This window comes from Chiloscyllium plagiosum, chromosome 5 (assembly GCF_004010195.1).
Source record: "Chiloscyllium plagiosum isolate BGI_BamShark_2017 chromosome 5, ASM401019v2, whole genome shotgun sequence".
NCBI lineage: Eukaryota > Metazoa > Chordata > Chondrichthyes > Orectolobiformes > Hemiscylliidae > Chiloscyllium > Chiloscyllium plagiosum.
In genome coordinates, this window is record NC_057714.1 from 41,348,327 (window position 1) to 41,375,608 (window position 27,282).

At 38.0% G+C, this 27,282-nt stretch overlaps 1 protein-coding gene across 2 annotated transcripts; it reads right to left on the minus strand.

Moving 5' to 3' along the window:
- Window positions 1-1,204: 1,204 nt before the first annotated feature.
- Window positions 1,205-26,968, minus strand: sem1 (SEM1 26S proteasome subunit). 2 transcript variants are annotated; one of them, XR_006311672.1, is made up of 3 exons: window positions 26,746-26,968; window positions 18,041-18,134; window positions 1,205-1,678 (listed from the first exon to the last, which is right to left on the minus strand). XR_006311672.1 is itself a non-coding variant. In XM_043689906.1 (3 exons), exons 1-3 carry the CDS (start codon window positions 26,904-26,906, stop codon window positions 1,636-1,638), a joined length of 213 nt encoding a protein of 70 aa, XP_043545841.1. In that variant the 5' UTR covers window positions 26,907-26,962; the 3' UTR covers window positions 1,205-1,635. The 2 variants fall into 2 exon arrangements, 1 of the variants encoding a protein (XP_043545841.1); XM_043689906.1 differs by having other exon boundaries at window positions 26,831-26,962.
- Window positions 26,969-27,282: the final 314 nt, after the last annotated feature.

The following is a 27,282-nucleotide window of genomic DNA, read 5'->3' on the forward strand; positions in this document are numbered from 1 at the left end:
CCATTTGGATACAGAACTGGCTCAAAGGTAGAAGACAGAGGGTGCGGGTGGAGGGTTGTTTTTCAGACTGGAGGCCTGTGACCAGTGGAGTGCCACAAGGATCGGTGCTAGGCCCTCTTCGTTTTGTCATTTACATAAATGATTTGGATGCGAGCAGATGAGGTACAGTTAGTAAGTTTGCAGATGACACCAAAATTGGAGGCGTAGTGAACAGCAAAGAGGGTCACCTCAGAATACAACAGAATCTGGACCAGATGGGCCAATGGGCTGAGAAGTGGCAGATGGAGCTTAATTCAGATAAATGCTGCATTTTGGGAAAGCAAATCTTAGCAGGACTTATACACTTAATGGTAAGGTCCTAGGGAGTGTTGCTGAACAGAGACCTTGGAGTGCAGGTTCATAGCTCCTTGAAAGTGGAGTCACAGGCAGATAGGATAGTGAAGACGACGTTTGGTATGCTTTCCTTTATTGTTCAGAGTATTGAGTACAGGAGTTGGGAGGTCATGTTGCGGCTGTACAGGACATTGGTTAGGCCACTGTTGGAATATTGCGTACAATTATGGTCTCCTTCCTATCGGAAAGATGTTGCGAAACTTGAAAGGGTTCAGAAAAGATTTACAAGGATGTTGCCAGGGTTGGAGGATTTGAGCTACAGGGAGTGGAACAGGCTGGCTGTTTTCCCTGGAGCGTCAGAGGCTGAGGGGTGACCTTATAGAGGTTTACAAAATTATGAGGGGCATGGATAGGATAAATAGGCAAAGTCTTTTCCCTGGAGTCGGGGAGTCCAGACTAGAGGGCATAGGTTTAGGGTGAGAGGGGAAAAGATATAAAAGAGATCTAAGGGGCAACTTTTTCACGCAGAGGGTAGTACGTATATGGAATGAGCTGCCAGAGGATGTGGTGGAGGCTGGTACAATTGCAATATTTAAGAGGTATTTGGACAGGTATATGAATAGTAAGGATTTGGAGGGATATGGGCTGAGTGATGGCAGGTGGGACTAGATTGGGTTGGGATATCTGGTCGGCATGGACCGAAGGGTCTGTTTCCATACTGTACATCTCTATGACTCTCTGACTAAAATTACACAAATACAACATGTGATCAAAGGAAGTTCATGCTCAATTGGAGGATGCAGGTTTTAAACTTCTAATAGTTTAGATCAATACCATATTTGAAAATTAAAGTAACACATGAACTTCAGAATTTATTTTGTAATGCCATTTTATTTTGTAAAATGTAGACATACATGAATCTCAAAAACAAAGATTTGATTTATGATTTGATCTTTTGTACCTGCTGAAAAATTATAGCTTTGATGAAATCTGTAAAGCAGGTTTTGTGGATTCTCGGGGTTTTGTACGTGTTTACACTCAGCATAGTGTTCTGCCATGAATGGCACCATTATAGAGGAGAAGAAAAACTTTGCAGACGACATTACGTTTCAAAACAATTTATGAAAATAAAAAGGAAAATTCACAAGAAAATTGTGTCCTCCTTTGCAAATGTTGAACAACATTTCAGTTTCTATTACATCTCATTTCCAGTGTTACATTTGCCACAGACCATTTTGAACATGTGTGCAGAATTCTTTATTCTATATTTTCCAGAGACATTCTTATCCTGCAGAACTCCACCTATGAGGTTTCCATCTTGTATCCAAATTTTTCTAATTCAGCTCTGGAAAACACAATTGAAATATTTCATTACCTTCTTGTGAAGAGGACACATATTCGAGTAAATTCAGACTGTATATTCACACAGTTCTCTAATTCTACCCCTTTCCTCCAAAAGGAAGACAAGCATAACTCCTGATTCAGAACAATTGTCTTTTCATGACTAATCCATAACAGACAGATGAAAGCAAAATGCTTTAAGAATTTTATATTCAGATTTTCAGGGGCTCCATTGAGTTAGTTGAGTTTGAGGTGAGGGAAGAGGTTTTGTACTGATAGAGGATTAATTAAGCTATATCAATGACAATTACTGAAAATTGTTGAAGTTACTTTGATATGTGCTGTATATAGCAGCTGTAATTTTCCGTTAGGAAGTTAACAGATCGGGGCCATCTCATCTAATCATGTATAAAGTGATGGAAGTTTGTGATTTATATTTTTTTATTTAAAAAAAGTTTGAATTTTAAAATATGGGTGATTTTACATTGTGAAGGGGTTTATAAATTAATTAGGTCAGTCCTTCCAGCACCTGGAAATCAGAATTGGCTCCTGGAGTGTTAATGGAAGTTTGTTGAGATTGTAGGGCTTAACAACAGCTGAGAATAAAAAAAATACTTCATTTTGTGTTTTGAATGATCAAGGATTGATTTTAGCTTAAGAAAAGACAAAATGGTGAAGTCTAAAGGAGACCAGACTTATATCAGATACAGGTATAGCTTCTCAAAGGGAAAAAGAGATTGTCTTCATTACCTTACCGAAAGAGTTTAGTTTGTGGAACTTCCAGATTAGGAATGTTTGGTTAGAGACCTGCGTTGATCAGTTAAAGCTGAGAAAGATTAAAAACTCAGTTATGAGAGTGACTAAGCATAAAGGCCTCCCAGCTCCTGAGACTGGAACTAAGAAGAAGAGTTAAGTCAAACATACCAATTTGACAGAATCTCTCTGGATTTTGATCAACTGCAAAGTGATGGCTTTGGGGGTAGATGGGACTTTGTTGAAAGAGTTCAAAGCATACAGCAAAACAGTGTTATATTTAGCTAGCTTGGTTTGTTTTATTTTATGTTTATTTCTCTTGCTATAAACATTTGTTTTAGTGTTAAAACCAAATCAACAGTTTAGTATACTTACGTTTCAGTGAAAGACCACCATGGTGTATTAAAGGAAACCAAATTTATCAAGCCAGATTTAATTCTGGCATCTGACTGGTTTGGTTGTAATATCAGCCAGGATCATAACTACTATTTCTTATTTCCAAATTAGCCACTTTATGGAGTGCAAGAATAGTAAGAAGCTTTCCCAACAATTATTTTGCTTTTGCCAATCTATTATCTTGCAAGGAAGCTGAACAACTCTGGGGTTAAATAAAATATGCTACAAACCCAGATAAACAATATTAGACAAACTTAAGGTTGCTGACAAAGCCCACAATGGGACAATGCTTTGAAAATTGATAAAATAAGTTTGGACAAGAATGGAGGAGAACTAGCAAAATTTAAAAAAAAAAAATCTATACCACCTTAAAATGTCTGAACTCAAAACTGAGGCTCTAGTGTCAATGGATGCAAGATATCTTCTTGAAAATAACTGGATAATGAGCAAAGTAATTGCACAAAATATACAAAATGTAAGTGGTTATCAAAGTTAAATGATCAACAGCCATCATCAATGCATGAAACCTAACAAACAGACTATGGATCATTCCTTGATTGAATAGTTTTTGTAAATTGATATTAGTACACCATATCGATGTATAATATGCACATTTCCAGATGTTGTTTATGACAGGCAATTGGCACCATCTATGTGATATTCCAATTCCATTTGAGATAGTGTGGTGTAAAATTCCAAGCAGTGGAATGTGGTGAAACGGTTAAAAATTATGTCCCAATACATGTGTGAATCTAACCGGAATGGAGGTGTTGCTTAGTCCCGTGTGAATCTTATTACACACCTCCCCGTGTGAATCTTCTTATCTGTATGTAACCAGAATGGAATGTGTTTTTTAGCCTTGCTCTGCTGTTCACATGAATGTTTATATCTGGAAAAGAGTATATCAGCTGGAAAAGTCTCCAGTTCGGTGAGTCTGCTCCGGGGTTACGTTTAACCGCCGAGCGTGGGTTGTTGGCAACCGCTCTACGAGAACTGACGGCTCCCAGTTCCGGTAACATGTAGAGTGAGTATAAGCCAGACCCGTTGTGGCGACGCTGCGGGGAATAAAATGCCCATATTCTAGCAGACTCGCCTCTTGGTCGTTTGTTCTGTGTCAGACTACTCTCCTACGAACCTGACCTTGAGAATTTTTTAAAACAGATAGCAGTGATCAACCAGCAGCAGCTGAGAATAGATTGAGATCAAGGGATAATTAAATCTATCAGGAATTATATAATGATCTAACATTATTATCTTGTTTGATTGAAGTGCTACAAAATATATTTGTTGCTAAATTAATGCTGGTAGAACAAAGGGGCAGTGATGATATGAAATAGACTCTAAAATAAAGAGCATAGTGTTGAAAAATCATTTTCTAAACCGAAGGGATGCACAGTGACATTTCTCTGATTTTGGAATTATTGCCATGGTTATTTTTGATGTGTTTTAATAAGCTTGAATGTAATATAGATATATCTTTTCAAAGTATGCAAATGACACAAATGTTTTAAATATGGAAAACAAAAGCATGAAGAGGGTTAACAGGCTCCAGGACAAGGATTTCAGACATATTGGATGAAATTTGTTAAAAAGCATGGGAAGAGATGAAGAGGTAAAAAAAAACCCTGGGTAAGGGTTCAAGTACAGACTTGAAATGTGGATTACATACTTTATAAACATCTACCAACATATAGTGCTGAAGGAAGTATAGTACTAACTAAAATCACTGCCATTCCTCTTATCATTTACCAGTCAAACTGTGCTCTCAACCCATCTATTGCCCCATAAATTGATACCATTTGTCTATCAAAAATCTAATTCAGTCTTGAACAAATTCAATGACGCAGTGTATTCATTGATATCTGAGGAAAGCCAATTCCACATTCTAATGACTGTCTGAGACAGCCTCTTGGTTTCCACCTTATGATGTCCCCTCAGGTTCTAAAGTTTCAATTAGATTATCACTCATTCTTAAAACTCCAATGGGTATATACTTAAGCTTTCAATAAAGCCCCTCACCCCATTAATAAATCAATTGAACATTTTCTGAATTGTTTTTAAACACTATATTTGTCATCAATAAGACGACCAAGACTCTGCATACCACACCACATTTTTCTACACTATATGTTCACTGCCAAATATGAAGTACATGTGAACTCAATTCATAAATGCTCAATTTGGTTCAACACAACACAAGATCACCAACACAATACAACAGACATGGAGAAGATATTTCCATTAGTAGGAGAGACTGGGACTTGGGGGCAGAGCCTCAGAGTGAATAGATAAGCCCTTAAAACTGAAATGAGGAGGAATTTCCTCAGTCAGAGAGCGGTGAATCTGAGGAACTCATTGCTGCAGAGAGATTGAGGCTTGGAGGCTGGTACAATTGCAACATTTAAGAGGCATTTGGATGGGTATATGAATAGGAAGGGTTTGGAGGGATATGGGCCGGGTGCTGGCAGGTGGGACTAGATTGGGTTGGGATATCTGGTCGGCATGGACGGGTTGGACCGAAGGGTCTGTTTCCATGCTGTACATCTCTATGACTATGACTCTATGATAGGTTCTTGATTGGTAAGGGGATCGAGGGAGACAGGCAGAAGGCAGGAGAATGAGGTTAAGAGACATAACAGTAGTGATTGAATGGTAGTGCAGACTCAATAGATCGAATGGCTTAACTCTGCTGCTCTATTTTACGGTAATGGTCCGAGATCCACAAATTCAGGTTAATGCTCCTCCCATTATAACCTCAACATAAACTGTTTATTCAGCACATTGATTACAGAAGAACCTCAATTATCTGGCATTCGATTTTCCAAATATCAGATTATCCGTGAAAGATCGCAAGGTTCTGATGCTTTGCTAAACTATGTTATCTGGCATTCAATTACCCAGAATTCAATTACCTTAACGAAATACTCCCTGCCCGTGTCACTTGGATAATAGAGATTTGAGGGTGGCCAGTGGCACAATGGTTAGCACTGCTGCCTCACAGCGCCAGAGACCCGGGTTCAATTCCCGACTCAGGCGATTGACTGTGTGGAGTTTGCACATTCTCCCCATGTCTGCACGGGTTTCCTCCAGGTGCTCCGTTTTCTCCCACAGTCCAAAAATGTGCAGGTTAGATGAACTGGCTATGCTGAATTGCCCGTAGTGTTAGGTGAAGGGGTAAAATGTAGGGGAATGGGTCTGGGTGGGTTGCGCTTCGGCGGGTCGGTGTGAACTTGTTGGGCCAAAGGGTCTGTTTCCACACTGCAGGTAATCCAAGTAATCTAATCTAATCTAATCCTCTGTATACCGGGCAAATTTGAGACATTGTGGTAACAGTTGAAAAGTGTGGCACTGGAAAAGCACAACAGGTCAGGCAAGATAAAAGAAGTGGATGAATCGACGTTTGGACATAAGCCCTTAATCAGATATGGGTAACACATTGTGGTCACTTGAGGCAACATGAAAAGTTTTGTTAATTATGAACTGATTATACATAGAGCACCTGGATTTTTTTTTTAAATCAGTTTGGTTGGGCAACATTAAAGATTTCACTTTGATCTGGAAAGAATTGCTGGAAAAAAGTCATGGAAGCAAACTCATTAGGACGCTTCAAAAAGAGTTGAATAATTATGTGAACGAAATAAACACTGCAGGGCAATGGCACAAGTACAGGGGATGGGACAGATGAGGTAGATAGGCTTGACAGGTACATAGGTCTCAGTCTGCACTTGGTGATGGTTTATGATTCAAAATTGTAATCTTTTCTTTTAATTCTATAAGAGTTAAGTTCTCTATTTTAAGAACAGGCAATGTTTAGGGTGTAGGTTTGCTCGCTGAGCTGTAGGTTTGATATCCAGACATTTCATTACCTGGCTAGGTAACATCAGTGGTGACCTCCAAGTGAAGCAAAGCTGTTGTCTCCTGCTTTCTATTTATTTGTTTGTCCTGGATGGGGTACCTGGGGTTTGTGGTGATGTCATTTCCTGTTCGTTTTCTGAGGGGTTGATAGATGGTATCGAGATCTGTGTGTTTGTTTATGGCGTTGTGGTTGGAGTGCCAGGTCTCTAGGAATTCTCTGGCATGTCTTTGCTTAGCCTGTCCCAGGATAGATGTGTTGTCCCAGTCAAAATGGTGGGCTTTTTTTTTTCCTCAGTGTGTAGAGCTACGAGGGAGAGAGGGTCATGTCTTTTTGTAGCTAGCTGGTGTTCATGTATCCTGGTCGCTAACTTTCTTCCTGTTTGTCCTACGTAGTGTTTGTGGCAGTCCTTGCATGGAATTTTGTAGGCTTGTCGTGGTTTGTTCTTGAGGAATCTGCGGACTGTATTTTTTGAGTATCCATTCTTCTTGAATATGTTGTATAGGTCATTCTTCTCTGTTTTCCGAAGTTCGTCTGTGCTGCAGTGTGAGGTGGCTCGTGAAATAGTGTTCTGATACAGCTTCGTTTGTGTGTGTTGGGATGGTTGCTGGTGTAGTTAAGTGTTTGTCGGTTTTCTGTATATGCAGGTTTGTAGTTCTCAGCGGTCTGTTCTTTCGACTGTGACATCCAGGAATGTGAGTTTCTTGTCCGTTTCTCTCTCCTTAGTGTACTTTTTGCCTGTGAGGGTGTTGTTGATGTTAAATGTTTCTTCTATCTTGTTTCGTTTTGTGATGACAAAGGTGTCATCTACGTAGCGGACCCAGATTTTTGGTTTGATGGTTGGTAGGGTTGTTTGTTCTAGTCTTTGCATTACCGCTTCTGCTATGAATCCTGATAGCGGAGATCCCATGGGTGTGCCGTTGGTTTGTTTGTAGATTATGTTGTTGAAGGTGAAGTGGGTGGTGAGGCACAGGTCCACTAGCTTCATGATGTTTTCATTAGTATGTGATTGATGGGGGTTGGGGTCTGTGTGATCGTCTCTTCTAAAAGTGTGGTAAGTGTTTCCTTTGCCAGGTCGATGTTGATGGAGGTGAACAGTGCTGTTATGTCGAATGAGATCATTGTTTCGTCTTCCTCTATTTTGGTGTTTTTTATGATTTTTAGGAATTTCTGGGTGGAGTGGATGGAGTGCTGTGACTCTTCTACAAGGTATTTCAGTCTTGCGTGTAGTTCTTTGGCCAGTCTGTAAGTTGGGACAGGCTAAGCAAAGACATGCCAGAGAATTCCTAGAGACCTGGCACTCCAACCACAACGCCATAAACCAACACATAGATCTAGATACCATCAACCCCTCTGAAAGCAAACAGGAAATGACATCACCACAAACCCCAGGAATCCCATCCAGGAAAAACAAATAGAAAGCAGGAGACAACAGCTTCACTTCACTTGGAGGTCGCCACTGATATTACCTAGCCAGGTAATGAAACGTCTGGATATCAAACCTACAGCTCAGCAAGCAAACCCTAAACCTCAACCTGAGATACAAACCTTCACAAACCTTGCACAGGCAATTTTTGTTTTTTAAAATAGATGTTTAAAGCAGGATATTGGATGGCACTTGGATGGTTAGTTGCCATTTTTGACAAACATGCATAACATTACATGCTTAATTTTCCTTTGTACATTGTTTAAATGAAAAATTTTATATGGAAAGACTTATGATATTAACTTCCTAAATTTTAAAGAGTCAGTGAGTGGAACACATGTTGCTGAATGCACTGTAAACGGTTCTAATTTAGCTCAATATAAAGTGATCCATACATCACGTTGCTGGTCAGGCACATACAATTATGCTGTGGGTATTGTGTAGGGAATAAGAACCAATTCATTATTGAAGCTTACAGCACAGAAGGTGGCCAATTATACCTGTGTTGCTTTATTGAATGATGCTTAATCTGACATTCTAGCTTTCTTTCCTGTAACCCATTCATCAACTACTTGCCTAAACTTCTTTTGAACTTATGGAATCAGATTTTAGAACTTTTAGAAACAATTGAAAAAAAAAGTCATGTTTACCAGATTCAAATAATTGGTAAAAGAACTATGAACTCTCATTACTGACCAAATGATTGACAGGAATTATTCTTCAGTATCAACTCAATCAAACCCTAATTTGAAATTCTATTAGGCTAACTCTTAATGGTCTCTGCTGTAGAAAGAACAGTCCAAACTTTTCCCGTCTCTCATCCCTGGCAACACTCTGGCAAACCTGCTCTGGATCTCTTCCACATGACATCCAGAATTGTCCAAAGTTCTAACTGAGGTATTCTTGGCTTTTGATTCTATTTTACTAATAAACCAAAGTAACTCAAGTATTTTAACCATCTTATCCACTTGCCTGGTCACCTTCAATGAAATGTGTCATGGACATCAAAATCTTCACTCTATTACAATTTTCAAAATTATCTAATATGTCATCTCAATGAGTCCTCCCTCAGCATGTCTCTTCACAATTGCTTTATTACATTCTCTGCGCTTAGGTCACACTTAAGCCTATAACTTATTCTCATCTTAGTTTGCCAAGTTTCATCACTTATACTCAACAAAAAAGACAGACCACATGGCCACCCAGGCTGCTCTATCATTCAATATGATCATGGTTGATCCTCAGCTGCAGCTCTACACTCTTGTCCGCTTGCTTTGTCAGATTCCTTGAAACACCAGACATTTGCCCATCTCAGCCTTAAACACATTTAATGGTGGAGCAGCCTTTAAGCGAAGAAATTTCACCTCATCGCAGTCCTAATGATCCTTTTATCCTTTGACTGTGTCCCCATGCTTTCCCAAGCCAGAACCTTTCAGTATTGACAATGTCAAGCCTCTTCATGATCATGTAGTTTTGTTCTGAATTAGAGAAAATTGACCACTTAACTCAGTCTCTCGCTTGTAAGAAAATCTTCTCTCTCAGGGACCAACATAGTAAAACTTTGCTGGAATGTTTCCACTGCAAGCATCTCCTCCTTTAAATACGCAGACCAAAATGCAAACAGGATTTCAAGTGTCATCTCCCCAAATTCATATACAATTGTACCAAAAATTTACTTCTTCACTGATTCCTGTGAAAGGTCAACAATACATTTGGTTTCCTAATGACAGTACTTGTTGTACCCGAATGTTAATATTTTATATTCCTTGTAGGAAAATAACATGACTCTGAACAGCATTTAAAAAAAAAAATCTGTTTTTCTATTGTTCCAAGCAAAGTAAATAACTTGCACTTCCCTGCTTGAAATTCCATCTGCCATCTTATTGCCAATTCACTCAACCTATTTCTCTTTGCACACATGTCCTCGTGTAAAATTTCTTTTCTCAGCAAACCTATATACATTGTGTCTTCGAGCAAGTCATTAATAGGATGCAAATAGTTGAGGTCTCACTACTGTTCTTTTTGACACCACTAGTCACAGCCTGCCGACTTGAAAATGCCCAGTTTATTCTGACTAACTGTTTCCCGCAAGCTAACCAATCCTTTAGCAATGCTAATACAGAAGCCCTTATCAACATTGAATGGTATCATATTGAATACCTTTGGGAGATATACATTTACTGGTTCCTTTTTATCTATCCTCGCTACATCAAAAAATGAACACAACTGCCTTTTGGCAAAAGTTGGTTTTATCTGTTAATACAATGATTTAAGTGTATTGTTAAGACCTCCTTAATAGTAGACTCTAGCAACCTTATGGCAGGCAAATTGTAATTCTGTTTTCATCCACTTTTTTTGAATAGTAACATTACCAGTTGCTAACGTTCAATCTGCTGGGCCTAATCCAGAATCTTGCATCTACTATCTTTGCTGCTATTTCTTTTAGTACCCTAGGATACAGGCTGTCAAATCCTATGCATCTGTTTGATTTTAGCCCCTCCAGATTCTCTATAACACATACTGAGGACGGATCACTAGACAGTAATTTCTCTCCACAGACGCTGCCAGATCTTTTGGGCTTTTCCAGAAATTTCTATTTTTATTGACGTTTTCCAACATCGACAGTTTTCTCAATCTTCTCTTTCATATTTTCTCAGCAAATAAGTTTCTTAAAAAAAATTCTTATTCTTTTTAGCAGCTGGTTGCTTTCAATTTCTTGCTTAAGATTTTTCCACTGTAAAGATTGGAGAATTATAATATCCAACTCTATTTTCTCATTGCCCAAAATAACTTCTCCCATCTCGAAGGAAGCAACTCTCTTCTTTATTTTGTGGACTTGCACTCAGTTTTTAAAAAAAATTTTTTTAAATTTATCAGGAACTCTTTCCTAGCCTCCAAAACATTTTCAATTCTCAGATTTGCTTGCTACAATTTGTTGCAACATTGTCTTTTTTTAATTTATGATTCCTACCATACAAAGTAAGCTATGGGATGGTTCTTTTTCACCAAGTTTTGTTTTTCAATGATGTGTATTTTTGTTTAAAGTTTTAAATTGCTTCTTTTAAAATCTTCCCACTGTTTACTAAGAGCTATACTGTTTACCCAATCAATTATAACCAGCTTTCCTCTCAACTATGTAACTTATTTTAAGTTCGACATTCTTATTCATGATAGGAGTAGCTTGCTTTCAAATACAACATTGAATTTATCTGCATTATGATCACTAATGCGCAATGGATCTTCCATTATGAGATGGCTAATTAAACCTACCTCATTATACAACAGTAGATCTGAAATTGTTTTATTCTTAGTTGGTTTGCAACTATTTGATCTAGAAAATGGTCACTATTATAAAAACACATCATCCATACCACTCATCAAATTGACAGCTGAAGCTGTCACAGTCAAAACTCAGCTGAGGTGCATGAAAAGCAGTTACGACACTGCATGTGCGCACAAGATATTCTACATCTCTGCTATTAAAAGGTAAATTAGCTAGTGTTAGCAATGTAAACATGAAAAATTTGTCCCACAAACTTGTTCCTTGAAGGGTTTACCCAAGCCATTACTTCACAATCCAAACAAAAAAGCGTATTAAAACCTGAATGTTATTTTCCTAACAGAGGAATGGCCAAACCAATTAAGATTCTGAAAAGATGTAACTATTTAATAAACATGTCCAAGTTGTCATGGCTATTAGAAAATCAGAAATTAACCCTTCTGCTTAAGATGTGGTAACATTAAATTGGTCAGGTGTCATGATTAACATTTGATGAATGAAACTGGAAAGGGATGTTTATTAATACTAATGCAGCTAATTTGATGACAGTTTCCACCTTTTAAGAAACAAAGTTGCAGAAAAAATAATAAATATGGTAATCCATGCTTCTGTTTAGAAATTGAGATCCAAAATATATAAATAAGTGAATCGGTAGTTTGCAGTTTTCAATTATCTTTTAATTTTTACAATTCAGGGTATGTTTTGTATGTAATTTAGATTAAACAGTTTAAACATCTAAACTAATATATACCAGCAAAAAGAGAGACAATAGCAAGCACCAAGTCATTAATCAGCAATTACTGTCTATAGTCAAAAAGTGTGGTGCTGAAAAAGCACAGGTCAAGCAGCATCGGAGGAGAATGCGCTTGATGAAGGGCTTATGCCCGAAATGTTGACTCTAGCATCTGCAGACCTCACTTTCTCCCAATTACTGTTTATAAACAAATCAAACAATACATCTGAAAGATAGCACCTCAAAATGCAGCAACATGACCACCTCAGTATTCCAATTAATTCCCTTTACATCTGGCCTTTGACACAAAGGTAAATAAATTTTAGTGGGTTTCTTTTTTTTTAAGTAGGATATCCTGACACCGAAATAGTTTAGAGATCACAATACATTTTACAAAATCTCAAAATAAAACATTCTTCACAAATTCACAGTCCTATTTCTCACGCACACCTGATCACAAAATAAAATGAACTACTTTTAAACTGAACCTAAAATTGCTAAGTACACTCCTTCACCATTGGTTACGTGAGGTAAAAAATCTCTATCTTATTTTCGGACTCTAAATTGGAACCTGAACAACACCATTGACATTCTGAAGAACTTTTTAAATTCTGAACATACAAAATTTTGAAAAGGCTAATATTCACCACGATAATTCCCTAAATATTTCAGCAGCCAAATATATCTTATAAATTCTTGGTTTTAAAATGCCACTAATGTCCAGTGGATTATTCCAAGTTCTTAATACATTTGAAATTTACTTGTCATAATTCCCTTTCAAACTTGCTATTTTAAGAGCGTGCTTTGAAAATTAACTTCAATGAAATTCCCATTTAAATCATTCACAACTGTGAAGCCTTAAAGCTCCTCACAGATTAATAGTTGAGATCAGTCTTGTCGCTCTTTTCTGTACCATTTTTGCAACATATCTATGGTATACCTCTAACTTAAATTACAAAAGGTTAACACTAAACTCAAGTGGGGTCTGATCAATATATTGCAAAGGATGAAATAGAAATATATGAAATGATAGCCAGAATTGTTGAATAAGTATATTTGTGAATAGAACTAAACTGGCACTATATTTCTTACACCCAGAAAATATTCAGGATTTGTCAGTGCTAAAATTTAAATTTTCCATTTGGTTGGCCAATTTCAAAACTGCTGTGACTCTCCTACAAATCTATGGTCATATGCTTGTTATTGCTGTCAGTTTTTTTTCAGAATCTAATACCCATTGTTAGATACAAAGATCTGACACAATTACCAATAGCCAAAGCCTCCTCTAGACTGAAAGTACACCTCAACTAAGCTTTAGTCCCATTTTCTACCCTAGAATTTTTATGGTTTGTAGCATAATGAGAAATCTTTCATGTAGAATGTTACAAAAATGTTTCTGGAAAGGACAAAGAGCTCCATTATCAGCTTTTTTTTGGAAGAAAACACTATCTGAATTAGTATTTTAATTAATAATTTCTAGCTTGAGAAAGTAAATAGCTACCTGATTTTAAGCAATAATGGACATTGGTGAATTATTATTTCCACAAGATGATGCAAATTATCTACTAATTTACTGCCATCACTTACATCTCCAATAGCTGTCTAATTCAATTAAATCCATTGTATAAGTAATGGTAATCAGTGAATGGAGTATGTGCATTTCCAAAGACTCCCTCTTATATTCAACAGCATATGCCAAATATTGGACACAAAATGCCACTTACTTTCAACCCCATTCTGTGATTTGTTTTCCCCCAAATGTTTTAAACACATTCTAAATGTTAAGTTTAGAAGTAAAAATAACAAATGTGATGAATCTATACAAAGAATAATTCTCAAATAAATTACAAAGTTACAGCACAAGGATAATACATTGACATATTAAAGATGTGAACCAAACACAAAACAGTTAGTGTTGCATTTTATTGTCAACTAATACAAGCCAACATTGCAACATATTGACTTTATTTACACAGTAATAGTACATTCAGAATGATAACATCCAAATAGTTAAAATGCCCAATTTTGCTGTACTGTTACAAGCTCCATTTCTACTTTGATACACTTTTCCATGTCTATTTGAACATCCACTAAGGAAATCCCATGTTTGTGATAAAATGAAGATTCTCTTTAGAATTAATATTGTACTGTGCCCCCTAATTCAGTCACTGTACATAAAGATTTATTGACTGAAATTATTACAGATTTTAATCATTATCAGAGTGACAGCCATAGTAAGTGGTCTACTGTGATCAACACATATAAATATTGTGGAATTTGTTCAAAGTTGCTTGGCAGATTTTCTTTGAACTAGAGTTCTGTAAAATGCATAGTTAAGCTAATATGCCTTATTCTTCACTGTTGATTAAACTTACTCAAAGTCTGGTGTAGTGTTATCCTGCTGTTTTCCAATGAAGAGGGCAAGGAAGATCACATGAAGGTACAGGATAAATTAATAACAAATAAATTCTGAAGTTCGTGTTCACTGAAACTATGAATTTATCTATACAACTGAAAGAGTGTCTCTTGACCATGTGTATATGGGTTTCCTCCAGGTGCTCCGGTTTCTTCCCAGTCTAAAAAGTATGCAGGTTAAGTGGATTAACCATGCTAAAAACAATTACCCAACAGGGTCCAGGAATGTGCAGTGTAGTTGGGTTAACTACAATAAACTCCACGTGGGGTTACAGGATGGGATGCTCTTTGCAAGGTCTGTGCAGACTCAATGGACTGAATAGCCTCTTTCTGCACTGTGGGGATTCAGTGGTCACAGGGGCCAAGGACTTACTAAAACATAGCCTGAACATTGAAAACTAAAAAAAAAAAGATAACCTACAGCAAATAAATCATAAAATGCAACCTTCCGAAAATAAAAATGGAACAGAGAAGCTTTTCTTTCCACTTCTAGGTCCTTAAGTTGACGAAATTATAGGCTGGTTGTTGCTTTGAAAAATAACCAGTCAGTCAGTCATTTTAAAAAAAAAAGATGCATTGAGACCACGGAAATAAGTAATTTTCCTTTACAACTTACACCAACTGAGCAATAAGCAATCATGACAAAAATATAAAGCTTTTGCCATACTTTAAAAATACAGAAATAGTTTAAGCATTAACTTTGGAGCATTCATAAACTAAAGTCTTGAAGATTTAAATACATTGTTCCACAATTACTTTTAGATGTTGCACCACATTCAACATTCCTTAATTAAAAACTGATGGGGAAGTAAATTGGCAGATTTACAACTTATGAATTTTTACAAGAAAATACTCAACTCCCAAAAATGAGTCTTAATAGGTAACTTTAATATATTTTATTGTCTCAATTTTTATTTAATATGCTAAACATCATTGCTGAAAAACAATCCAATTTCTGTGTTACACAGTAAAAGGTAAGCACAGGTCCAGAAAGAGAGAGATTTTCCAACCTAGGGAGGTTAGAAAATTGCTATGCAAGAAACTACATACAAAGAAAATGGATACCACAAAGTATCAGTGCACTGAAGTTGTCATAATGAAAAAGATGTTAACTCAATGCTCAAATTAAATTTCATATAGGTATTGGAACATTCAACTTATTCCCACAAATGTATACAAGATGTATGACAAAATAGCTAAATGTTATTAGGTTTACTGTATTTTTTTCATGTTATAACTAGAGGGCATAGGTTTAAGGTGAGAGTGGAAAAAAGTTTAAAAGGGACCTAAAAATCAACTTTTTCACGCAGAGAGCAGTGCGTGTATAGAATGAGCTGCCAGTCGAAGTGGAGGAGGCTGGTACAATAACATTTACAAGGCATCTGGATGGTTATGAATAGAAAGGGTTTAGAGGGATATGGGACAAATACTGGCAAATGGGACTAGATTAGGTTAGGATATCTGGTCAGCATGGACGAATTGGACTGAAAGGTCTGTTTCTGTGCTGTACATCTCTATGACTCGATGATATCTTATGGAAAAATTATCAAAATAAAGGCAAGAATCAACTTCACACAACCAGCTAACTCTACAGTTCATCTGAGTGTATTTCTATTTGACACTTAGAGAGTTTGAAGTTTTTTGATTCAATGTTTTAGGGGAGAAGTTAATACCTTAAATTATTAAGGTAAGCACAGGTCCAGAAAGAGAGAGGTTTTCCAACCTTAAATTATTAAGGTATTAATAAATTATTGAGGAGGAGGAATCCAATGAATGTATGAAATATTTGACTCTTAACAGCCCACAGTATCATTTTAGGGCTTATGTTTTTTAAAAGTTGTCAAAATTATTAGATAGAAGCGAAGGTTAAATAATTAATTTCACTTGAGAAATTTTAAATATTGCCAGACCACCAACTAGCTCATTAAACAAATTGAGTCTTATGTGAAGAGGATTCCTACAGCGTTTCAGGATACAAGACTGCTTTGATACACTTTGCCCATTCTGTTTTTAACAGAAAGCTTAAAGCCGCAGGGTACTGAAGACGAGCTTGACAAGACTTGGCAATCTTAAATAACAGATCTCTGAGCACCAGCAAAGAACTTTTAATAAACATTTAGAATATTCTAAATTTTTAATTTTAGTTTTCAAGTGTCTGGAATGCAACATTCCAGACAACTTAGTAAAACTAGTGCTTTTTAACTGCAATTAAAAGGTCTATGAGACAAAAAAAATTGCAGAGCAAAGTTGGAAACGTGATAAATAACTAGCCAATACAAATTGAACTATATAGCATTCATTAAAAAGCAACATTGCTATACGAAACAACATTTTCACTAAAATTTTCCTTCCCTTTCAGATTAAAATAGGCAAAGAATTCTCTAACTCAACAGGAGATATTTCATCACTTCAGACTCAAAGTGATTAGTCTCCAGGCATTGTGGATGAAGCTCAGGAAATAGCCACTCAGGTTTATTATTGACAGCAGATTCCAATCCAAGGTTACTTGCTTTAAAATTCAAGTCTGACTGTGCCCCATAAAAAGAATAGGAGAATAAATTTAACTGTATATTGCTTAGCAAGTAACTGCCAATGGTGAATCAACTGCCTGCATTGCAATATCTCATTTTCCTTTTCTTTGACTGCAATGGAAGAGTAAATCAGCGGTTTACTCACTGTCAATAGCACCCTGCACAAAGGACGCCATTCAGCACATTCCTCATGATGTCAAGCTAACCAACCAATAATTTTCTGGGTTAACATTTCTGTAAGTTACTTCTATTTAAAAATAAAATCCCTGCTTTGAAACTTCACTCCAAAAGACTGAGGATTTTGCTGAATAGAAGCAAATAATTCAGCAAGTATTCATTAATTTCATTTCCCTAAATACTTATATAAAACTTTCCTTTTCAAATCTTACCTACCTATTGCTTTGAATTTACTCAAAGCTTTTCATGTTCTTAGTAATCCTACTGTGATCTTAACCTAACCCTACAGTACATAGGCTGCAGAGGTTCAAGGCGGTTACTCACCACCACTTTCTCAACAGTAACTAAGGATGGGCATGCCCCACGACTGAATATAAAAAATACTTGTTTTGTTGTCTTGTCCAGTTTTGCAGCACCTTAACACCATATTAATCACTATCTTTTCATTTGAGGCAAGTTTTTTGATTTCATATCATGACCACTAGTTTCAGGATGCTCCCCTATTGAACCTGTATTAATCAAGTCAAAGTGAATTTCAGCTCATGGTGAAAGTGAATACTGCAGATGCTGGAGATTAGAGTCAAGAGTGTGGTGCTGGAAAAGCACAGCAGGTCAGACAGCATCTGAGGAGCAGCAGAAAAAAAACAAAAATTAAATTAAAGAAAAAAAAAATCAACATTTCGGGCAAAAACCCTTCATCAGGAATAACTTCAGCTTATACTACAGCACATTGGGGTCTTTTGCCGATAGTTGCCATGATATACCTGTGCACTACTGCTAAGAAAATAAATTGCAAGCTAACCTTAACTGGTTAGAAAAATCGTCCTCTACATTGTCATCATCCCAGTTATCTTCCCAGACATGGGCATCTTCATCTTCATCTAAACCAGTCCAGCCTGTACAGGAAAAAAAAACAAAAAGATGTTGTTAATTTAAATGGATGTTTGATATTTTTAAAAAGCACAAATTAAAATTGAAACTTTTACCTCTAAGAACAAAAATCTAAATTCAAAACACAAAGGCTACTATCAAGGATCTTTAGCTAGTTGTAGATACTTAAAAGAAGAAGTTGTGCAAGATTGTTAGTTTTCCCACAACTTGTTATCATCTCCATATTTGACCTCACTGGTATAAACCATATTATAAATTGGTTTAGGCTACAGGGAAGAAATGGTAGGTATAACTTCTGTTGCTACAAGATGAAAATCTTTACTTCTGTTTACATACATAAAGTACACACAGCATATCAAAAATATTTTGACAATTTAAACAGATCTCTTTCTTCCGGAGCCTTCACTTATGACAGTTTGCATTTCAAAAGGCTGAGAAACATATTTTGCCAGATGGTTAATGAGACAGGGATAATAGAAGGGTTGATGAGCATCCAATCTCACATAAATCTTTCAATTACAAGCATCTGGCCAAACTAAAAACACCCTCCGGTTCCCACATTTCAATCCATGAACCTCTTGATCCTACTATCAAACTGCTTCCTCATATCCTGCTGATTTTACCTCTGTCTTTAAAACACTCAAGTAACCATCTCTATGACCAAGTTAATGCTGTCATATTTTGTTTATTGATGCTCCTGTAAAGCACCTTGGAATGCTTCATTATACATTAAAGGTGTTAAATATAAAGTTAAAAATCACAACACCAGGTTATAGTCCAACAGGTTTAATTGGAAGCACACTAGCTTTCGGAGCAATGCTCCTTCATCAGGTGATTGTCACAATCACCTGATGAAGGAGCGTCGCTCCGAAAGCTAGTGTGCTTCCAATTAAACCTGTTGGACTATAACCTGGTGTTGTGTGATTTTTAACTTTGTACACCCCAATGCAACACCGGCATCTCAGAATCATGACCTTTAATGTATGATCTGGTTATTGGAGGCATTATATAAACCTGTATTAAGGATTGGGTAACAAACGATGAAAGATCTGATCCTTTGTGCGGTACCATAAGGGTCAGTGCTTTTAGAGGTGGGGGACCAAATGCAAGTCAATCCAAGTTTCCTGACAATACAAAGTTAGGTGGAAGATGGCCTGCTAATAGGATGCAAACAGACTACAAAAGAATGTAGATAAGTTCAATGATTGGGAAATGTGGAGTTACCCAATTTCATAAATGGTGAAAGATTGGGAAATGTTTGTGCCCAGTTGACAATGGGTACCTTTGCACCCAAACTGTAAACATAAAAGACCAGCAACCAATTAAGAATACAGTATGTTCGTCATTACTACAGGGACATTGGTTTGCAAGAGTTAAAAAATTATATAAAGATTTTGATATTGTTCAAAACCCAGGAACTGCTTATATAAATGAATTTTGATTTTGCTGAAAATGTTTGATGGGCATTTAGTTTTGTCTTGTAATGTTCTAGAATTTCTTCACATTGTGAGGTCAGTTTTAATTCATAGGAACAATGATGTTAATCAACAAGTTTTTGGTAATGGACCTTATACAATATGGGGTGAATCTCTATATTGCATTGCTCGTCCATCTTTAACTTGCAAATTTTCTAAAGCTGAAAATTCATGCAGTTCATTGAATCAGCTTTACTTGTAGTTTAAAGGTGTGTTTATATTTGTTGCAGTTCTGATAATCATCTTGCATTGATGTACCCTGAAAATTACCTTACCTAATTTAGTATAATGCTTTCTTTCGAAATAAAAACTGAGGCAATTTAAAAAACCTTCCACCTAAATGTGGTAAGTAAAATTAGTTTGTTTAAAAAAAAAGCTTATTCTGACTTAGCAGTAAGTGATTAGAATGAGTTGTTTAAATTAATGAATAGGCTAAACTTTCATAGTTGACAGTCATCCGGGGTAAGAATTGGTCTAGTACTCAGCCAGGTATTCAAGGGAACCACTTGATCTCAAATCCAAAAATGGATTTGTTGGTATTCTCTAACATCATTAACATGCTAAACTACAGCCTACTGCTTCATGATCAGCTTTTTACAATTCATATACAGAAGTAATTTGTATCCGGAGGAAATGTTTCTCATGTTAATGTGGCTCATTAAATTGGCCAAATTTGAATTCAAATGCATTCATCTGAAAAATAATAAATTGTTGAATTTTTGACAATATATTGCCAAATTGGTTACAAAACTTAAGTTTTCTTATTCAACACTGAATTTAATCCTTGATCTTATTTTGCACTGTGCCTCATTGGACTATCAGGATTTCTGTTTAAAACTGATGACTATGATGCAGTATCCACTTTCTTTCCTGTCTGCCATTGTTTGTAATGCATGGACTGCTGGCATTGTAGTTTGAGATTTGTCTTATTCCTGATTTTTATTTCTTAATATTTTGAATTAAACTCTAATGCATTTATTAATTCTAACAAATTAATTGAGTTATTCCGGAATAAAAACTTTTCCTTTAACTAATTATTCAATCTTTCCTCAGGTTCCTGACTCTCACTGGAGCCTGGGCATGGGTCATATGCAGTGATTTTAATTGTCTAAAACACATGTGTGCATCCTTTTACAAAAGAGTTTCCACAATCTATATTGGCAAATTATTTAATTGTGGAAGACAGCACATCAAAAACAATTATCTTTCTGCTATTCATATAAAATGTTCTACCACTGGGTTGAAATAGTGAGTTATGACCTTGACTTTAGCTTTTTCCTTTGGCTTTGACTTGGCAGTCTTGATTTGTATGAGCACATGCTGTAATGCGCATGTGAGCTAGCTCAAGAACTGCACTGGTATCTTGTAATTTGCTGTAGTATATGAGGATGTCTTTGTTCCTGTGGATCAGTAACCACTACATGACTAGCCTCTAGGATCAGTGCTAGCTGCTGACCATTTTGTTTTTATTAATTCGGTACACCCATAGTTTTAAGGACAGGGTGACAGCTGACAGCAACTGTTGCAAGAAAAATAAACTGGTTTTTTTCAGGTTCACAGTGGATTTGACTTCAGAGAACAGAGAGTCTCCTTCCAACTTGGGTAAGAGCTGAACATTTCCCCCCCACTTCCGTAGTAATGCAAAGTTGAACTACAATAAGTTGGCAATTAAGTGGCAACAATTACTGAAATGTTACCACACCTTTGCATAAATTATGATTTGCTGGGCCACCTTCACTCAGAGGCACATAAATGACATCCAGATTCTCAGCAAAGCCGATGTGCAAGTTAGAAATCTTTAGGAAAAGAAAATCGTATTTGACCAATCTACTGGAAATAATACAAGCTATAGATAAAGGTGAACAGATAAATGTACTCTATTGTTTTCTGGAAAGCACATGATAAAAGTGCCACAACAAAGGTTATTGCATAAAATCAAATCTCAATGTAGGGGGTAGCAAATCAATATGCATAGATGACCTGGTTAAAAGGAAGCAAGTGACCATAAATAGGTCTTTATCAGGTTGACAGGACATAACAAATAGCTTGTCACAAGGATCGGTATCGGAACCTTAACTGGTTACAATTTACATAAATTACAAGGAAGGAAGGAACAGAATTTTTTTTCACTAATGACACAAAGGTAGGAATGGAAGTCGTGTAAAGGACATAGACTAAAACTACAAAGGTAGGTTAAGTGAGTGGGCAAAAAATGGGAGCACAGTGTAGGAAAACGTGAAACTATTTTGACAGGAATGGAAAAAAGCATACTAACTCAATGTTGAGAGTTTGCAGAGTGCTGAGATGCATGAATCACAAAAGATTAGGTTACAGGTATAGCAAATAATTAGGAAAACTAATAGAATGTTAAGATTTATTGTGAGGGAATTGAGTACAATAGTTTTAAGGGTTCAACTCCAGTTATACAGGATACTAGTGAGACCACATACAGGGTATCTTATTTAATGAAAGAGGTAAATACTTTGGAAGCAGTCCAGAGAAGTTTTACCAGACCTACACCTGTAATGAATGAGCAGATTAACTTGAGGTAAGGTGGACAGGCAAGATATGCATGAGCTGGAGTTTAGAAGAGTGAGAGGCAATTTCATGAAATATAAAAGATCTCTAATGGGTTTTGACACGATGGATATGCAGAGGATGGGAAAATCTGTACTGTTTAAAAATCAGGTATAATCCGTTTAAAAGAGTTGAAGTTAAGTGTTTTTGAAGATTGTGTGTCTTTGAAACCCTTCCTGAAAAATTGGGGTAGCAGAGTGTTTAAATGTTTTTAAGGCAGAGATAGATAAATTCTTGGTAAATCAGTGATAGTTAGGGGTGTGGATTTGAGGTTATAGTCGGACTAGTCATGATCTCATTGAAACGAATTCACAGGCAAGCGGCCAAATGGCCTCCTCTTTTATATTTGCACGTGGTGGGTGACATTGATTTCAATTTCAGGATGAAATCTGAACTAACAATGAGATTGAAATAGATACAAAAATTTACAGCTAACAAAATATGAAGATTTCCCAAAATTAGGACAATCATGATTCACAATTACCATCCTATGCTGTAAAGTCAAGCAGGCCGACAGTATGGACAATTACTCCGGGGTATGTCCGACACATAAGCAGGGTAAATCCAACCCAGCCAATTACCACCTCAGTCTATAACGTGATGGTTGTTTTCATGTACAACCCCGCATTATAGAAAAATTATGCTTTAGAAACAGTGCTTAAAGCGTTGGCAATGTAATCACATTTCAGCCAACACGTTTTAAGAATTGGCGCTTTAGAAACAGTGTCCCCAATTTGTCAATCACATTACAGTAAATTCGTGTTCATGAAATGCACCTTATAGCAGAATGACCTGTATTCTCAATCATCAGTAGAGTGATGGAAGATGGTGTCAACAGTGCTATCAAGCAGCACCTGCTCAGCAACGTCCAGTTTGGGTCCTGCCAGTACCATTCAGCTCCTGGTGTCATTACAGCCTTGGTTCAAACACAGACAGAAGCATTGAATTCTGAGGTTTGGTGAGAGTAACAGCCCTTGATATTAAGGCTGCATTCAACAGTAGTATTAAGGAGCCCTCGCAAAACTGGTGTTAATGGGTATCATGGGGCAAACTTGTCGCTGATTGGATTTATATCTGGCACACATGAAGATGGTTATGGTTTGTGGAACTCAGTTCCAGGACGTTTTTGCAGGAGCTGCTCAGGCAAACCTGCAATTGGTGGTACAGCAAACTTCGTTTTAACCAGCACCCTCGATAAATTGGCAAAAATGATATACCTGAGATACCAGAAGTTTACTGCATTACTGTGATTTCGAGTAGACAGTTGAGGGTCCAAATAATAAGCTGGTAAGTTTTATTTAGGGCAAAGTTGCATTATTATTTATGAGTTTTATGTTGTAAAACAAGTATAACAGTGATGAGTACACTCCCTGCATTACCTATCCATTACTTAATTGTGTTTTTACATTGATTGTGTGGATCTCTTGATCAACTGGAATGTTTAATCAACCAGCACACTTCAGCTCCTGAAGTGCTGGTTAATAAAAGGTTTGCTGTAATTAATGGTACCGGATGCCCTTGATCTTCTAATCTAGGCTAGATGTCACAAGTTGAAAGATGTTGCCAGAGAAACTTGGGAAGCTGCTGTTGTGCACATTGTAGATATCACACTGCACCCCCTGTGCATCAGTGGTGCAGGTGAATCTTTAGGGTGGTAGATGGGATGTCAGTCAAATGAGCCTCTTTGTGTCAATTTCTGAAGTGTTGTTGGATCTGTACTTGTCCAAGCAATGAAACTGTCTGCAACCGCATTCCTGACTATTGCCGTGTAGATTAGGGACAGGCTTTGGGAAATCAGGAAATTAATTAATTACCACAGAATTTCTAGCCTCTGACCTGCTCCTGTAGCTACAATATTTGTGTCCCATTAAGTTTTTGATCAATGATAATATAAGATATTGACCTAGGAAGATTCAGTGATGATAACACTGTTGATTGTGAAATGAAAGATAGATAGCATCTGGTTGGAAATGGTCAATGCTTGGTCATTCTGCAACCAAAGTTACCTACTGGGCTGTAAGCAATGTCATCCAGTTCTTGCTGCATGCATAATCTGGGTTGTAAGTGCCAACAAACATTTTTGCTTCTGATTTTAGGTGGTCAGGAGACGCTTGGTGATGCAACTGGCAATGATCATTACTGGAATGCAGTTGAGAAACTGCTGCCAAGGTGCCCATAGGTTAAGAAACTTGGTCTCCAATATATATATTCACATTTGTGCTTGGCATGATTTCGGTCAGGCAAAAGTGAGGACTGCAGATGCTGGAAACCAGATAAAGGCAAATTACTGCAGATGCATGAATCTGAAACCAAAAGAGAAAATGCTGGAAAATGTCAGCAGGTCTGGCAGCATCTGTAAGGAGAGAAAAGAGCTGACGTTTTGAGTCTAGCTGACTCTTTGTCAAAGTGAAAGGGGGGTCAGTTAGACTCGAGACGTAAGCTCTTTTCTCTCCTTACAGATGCTGCTAGACCCGATTTTCCAGTATTTTCTCTTTTGGTGCTGGAAACCAGAGTTTAGATCAGAGTGGTGCTGGAAAAGCACAGCTGGTCAGACAGCATCCAAGGAACAGGAAAATCGACGTTTCAGGCAAAAGCCCAAGATCAACACCACCTCACCCCAAACCTCCCCAGTTGCTGCTGACTTCAATTTTACTACAATTTCTTGATAGCACATGTAATCAACTGCTGTCTTGATAAGTCACTGCCCCCTCACACTGCTGGCATTCAGTTCAACTTTTTAATATCCTTTTTGATCTGCTGCCTAGCCTAATTACCATATCCATTCCTCCTTTGAAGTGCCTGGGAGTTTGTAGTGTTATATGTGCTCTATAAATCAAAGTTGTTGTTTGAAAAGGAATGCTCTGATTTCATCACTGGGAGGCATGCATATATCTAAATACAACAAGTTCACACATGATGTGGAGGAACTGGTGTTGGACTGGGGCAGACAAAATTAAAAATCAGAGTGGTGCTGGAAAAGCACAGCAGGTCAGGCAGCATCCGAGGAGCAGGAAAATCTATGTTTCAGGCAAAAGCCCTTCATCAGGAATACAGACAGGAAGCCTCCAGGGTGGCCAGATAAATGGCCATTTATCTCTCCACCCTGCAGGCTTTCTGCCTCTATTCCTGATGAAGGGCTTTTGCCTGAAACGTAGATTTTCCTGTTCCTCGGATGCTGCCTGACCTGCTGTGCTTTTCCCGCACCATTCTGATCTAAACTCTGGTTTCCAGCATTTGAAATCCTCACTTTTGCAAAATTAAAAATCACATCAGGATGAAGGAGCAGCACTCCGAAAGCTAGCGCTTCCAAATTAACCTGTTGGACTATAACGTGGTGTTGTGTGATTTTTAACTAAGCTCAGATTTGACAGTAATGGATCCCATGATCAAATAGTTTACCAGTAGACACATTACAAATTCAGTGGTTAATTCAGTTCAGCACTGGAGGATAACAACAGATAAGTTTACTCCACACAGAATGGGGAATGGGGGCGGGTCGGTGTGGGCTTGTTGGGCCAAAGGGCCTGTTTCCACACTGTAAGTAATCTAAGAACCTTAGGAATGAACACATTCCAGACAAAAAAATGGGTTAGTATTGTCCCATTAATTCAAATAACTGTCAGCATAATCACCAATCATCAAATGCTTTAAGGCAAATCTTGTCTGTAGTAATTTTTTATTACAAGCATCTTGAATCAATGGAAGCTCCGGATCAGAACACTGATGACTAAAAACTAAACTATTGGTCACCTACTGCCTACCCTGCCTGATTTCTGGCAAAATCTGTTGAATTAAAGGTTATCTCCACAAAACACATACATTGAGCCAGTCACAGAAATTGAAGCACCACTGCTAGCAGCCTGTATGGCATGGAAGAAATAAGGGTGGTTTGAGTACTTCAACCTAGTGCTGCTCTTCTAGCCCTGTGTCATCACACTCCAAAGAGCCGCCAACCCCATTCTCCATTACCGAGTCTGCTCTGGCTATGCTAATAACTTGTGGTTAACTTGAGACTAGAATCATGACTTATCATCAGGCCTGCATGTCACCTGGGATGGGTCACCAAATGAACATGAGATCCTCCAAGAAACCTGATGAAGGAGCAGCACTTCAAAAGTTAGTGCCTCCAATTAACCTATCGGACTATAACTTGGTGTTGTGTGATTTTTTTTAACTCCAAGAAACAGTTATCCTGAACATAGGGGAGACCATTCTAACTGTACAGGATAGCCCACTGTCAAGAATAACAAACAGCCCAACTCGTGCTCTCTGCTCCAAACTTGGGATTGGTCAAAGTCACAGGAGGACCAGTGGAAACTTTTCAAAAAACCTCCCCGCAAGTTCACTTGGAAGGAGGTTGCCTTAGATTTCAGTAACTGGGCAGAGTGGGCACTGGGCGAGTGAGCCCGGGCGAGAGGATCGGAGTAACCCCTCATCCCCCACGGGGAGAGGGCCGAACATGGTTTGAATAAAATGCTGTCCTCCCCGTGGCCCGGTTCACTTCCCTCCTCCATCCCTCCATCACCGCGCGCTCTCTCTGAGGCTCCTCCATGTGAAAACTCACACTCGGCCGCAAGCCCGGGGACAGACGGAGACATCAGGCGGAAAAGGTCCGCCCAGTGCGGCGGCGCGGTCCGAAGGGCGCTCACCTTCAGCGGGGAACTCCTCGAACTCATCGTCCTCCTCCAACAAGCCGAGGTCGACCGGCGCCTTCTTCTCCGACATGATTCAGCAAGATGGCGCAGGCCCGCACGCTGGGCCGTGGTGACGTCAGGGGCACGCCGGGAGGGCGGGGCCTCGGGGAAGCTCCGCCCACAGCCTCCAGCTGCAGCAACTCATTCACTGAGCACCAGAGAATGGTGCTGGAAAAGCACAGCAGGACAGGCAGCATCCCAGGAGCAGGAGGATCGACATTTCAGGCAAAAGCCCTTCATCAGGAATGAGGCTGGGAGTCTTGGGGGTGGAGAGATGAATGGGAGGGGTGTGGGCAGGGGAGAAGGTAGCTGAGAGTGCAATAGGTGGATGGATGTGGGGGTAATGGTGATAGGTCGGAGAGGAGGGTGGAGTGAATAGGTGGCCTCCAGGTGTCGGTGGTAAGGGA

Bases quoted from the DNA above. Each gene is read 5' to 3' on its own strand.
- sem1 (XM_043689906.1), bottom strand. From the start codon at position 26,906: ATGTCGGAGAAGAAGGCGCCGGTCGACCTCGGCTTGTTGGAGGAGGAC. The intron at 18,135-26,830 runs GTGAGCGCCCTT...TTTCCTGTACAG, and splicing joins CGAGGAGTTCCCCGCTGAAG to GCTGGACTGGTTTAGATGAA. The intron at 1,679-18,040 runs GTTAGCTTGCAA...TGTGTTTTCCAG, and splicing joins GATTTTTCTAACCAGTTAAG to AGCTGAATTAGAAAAATTTG.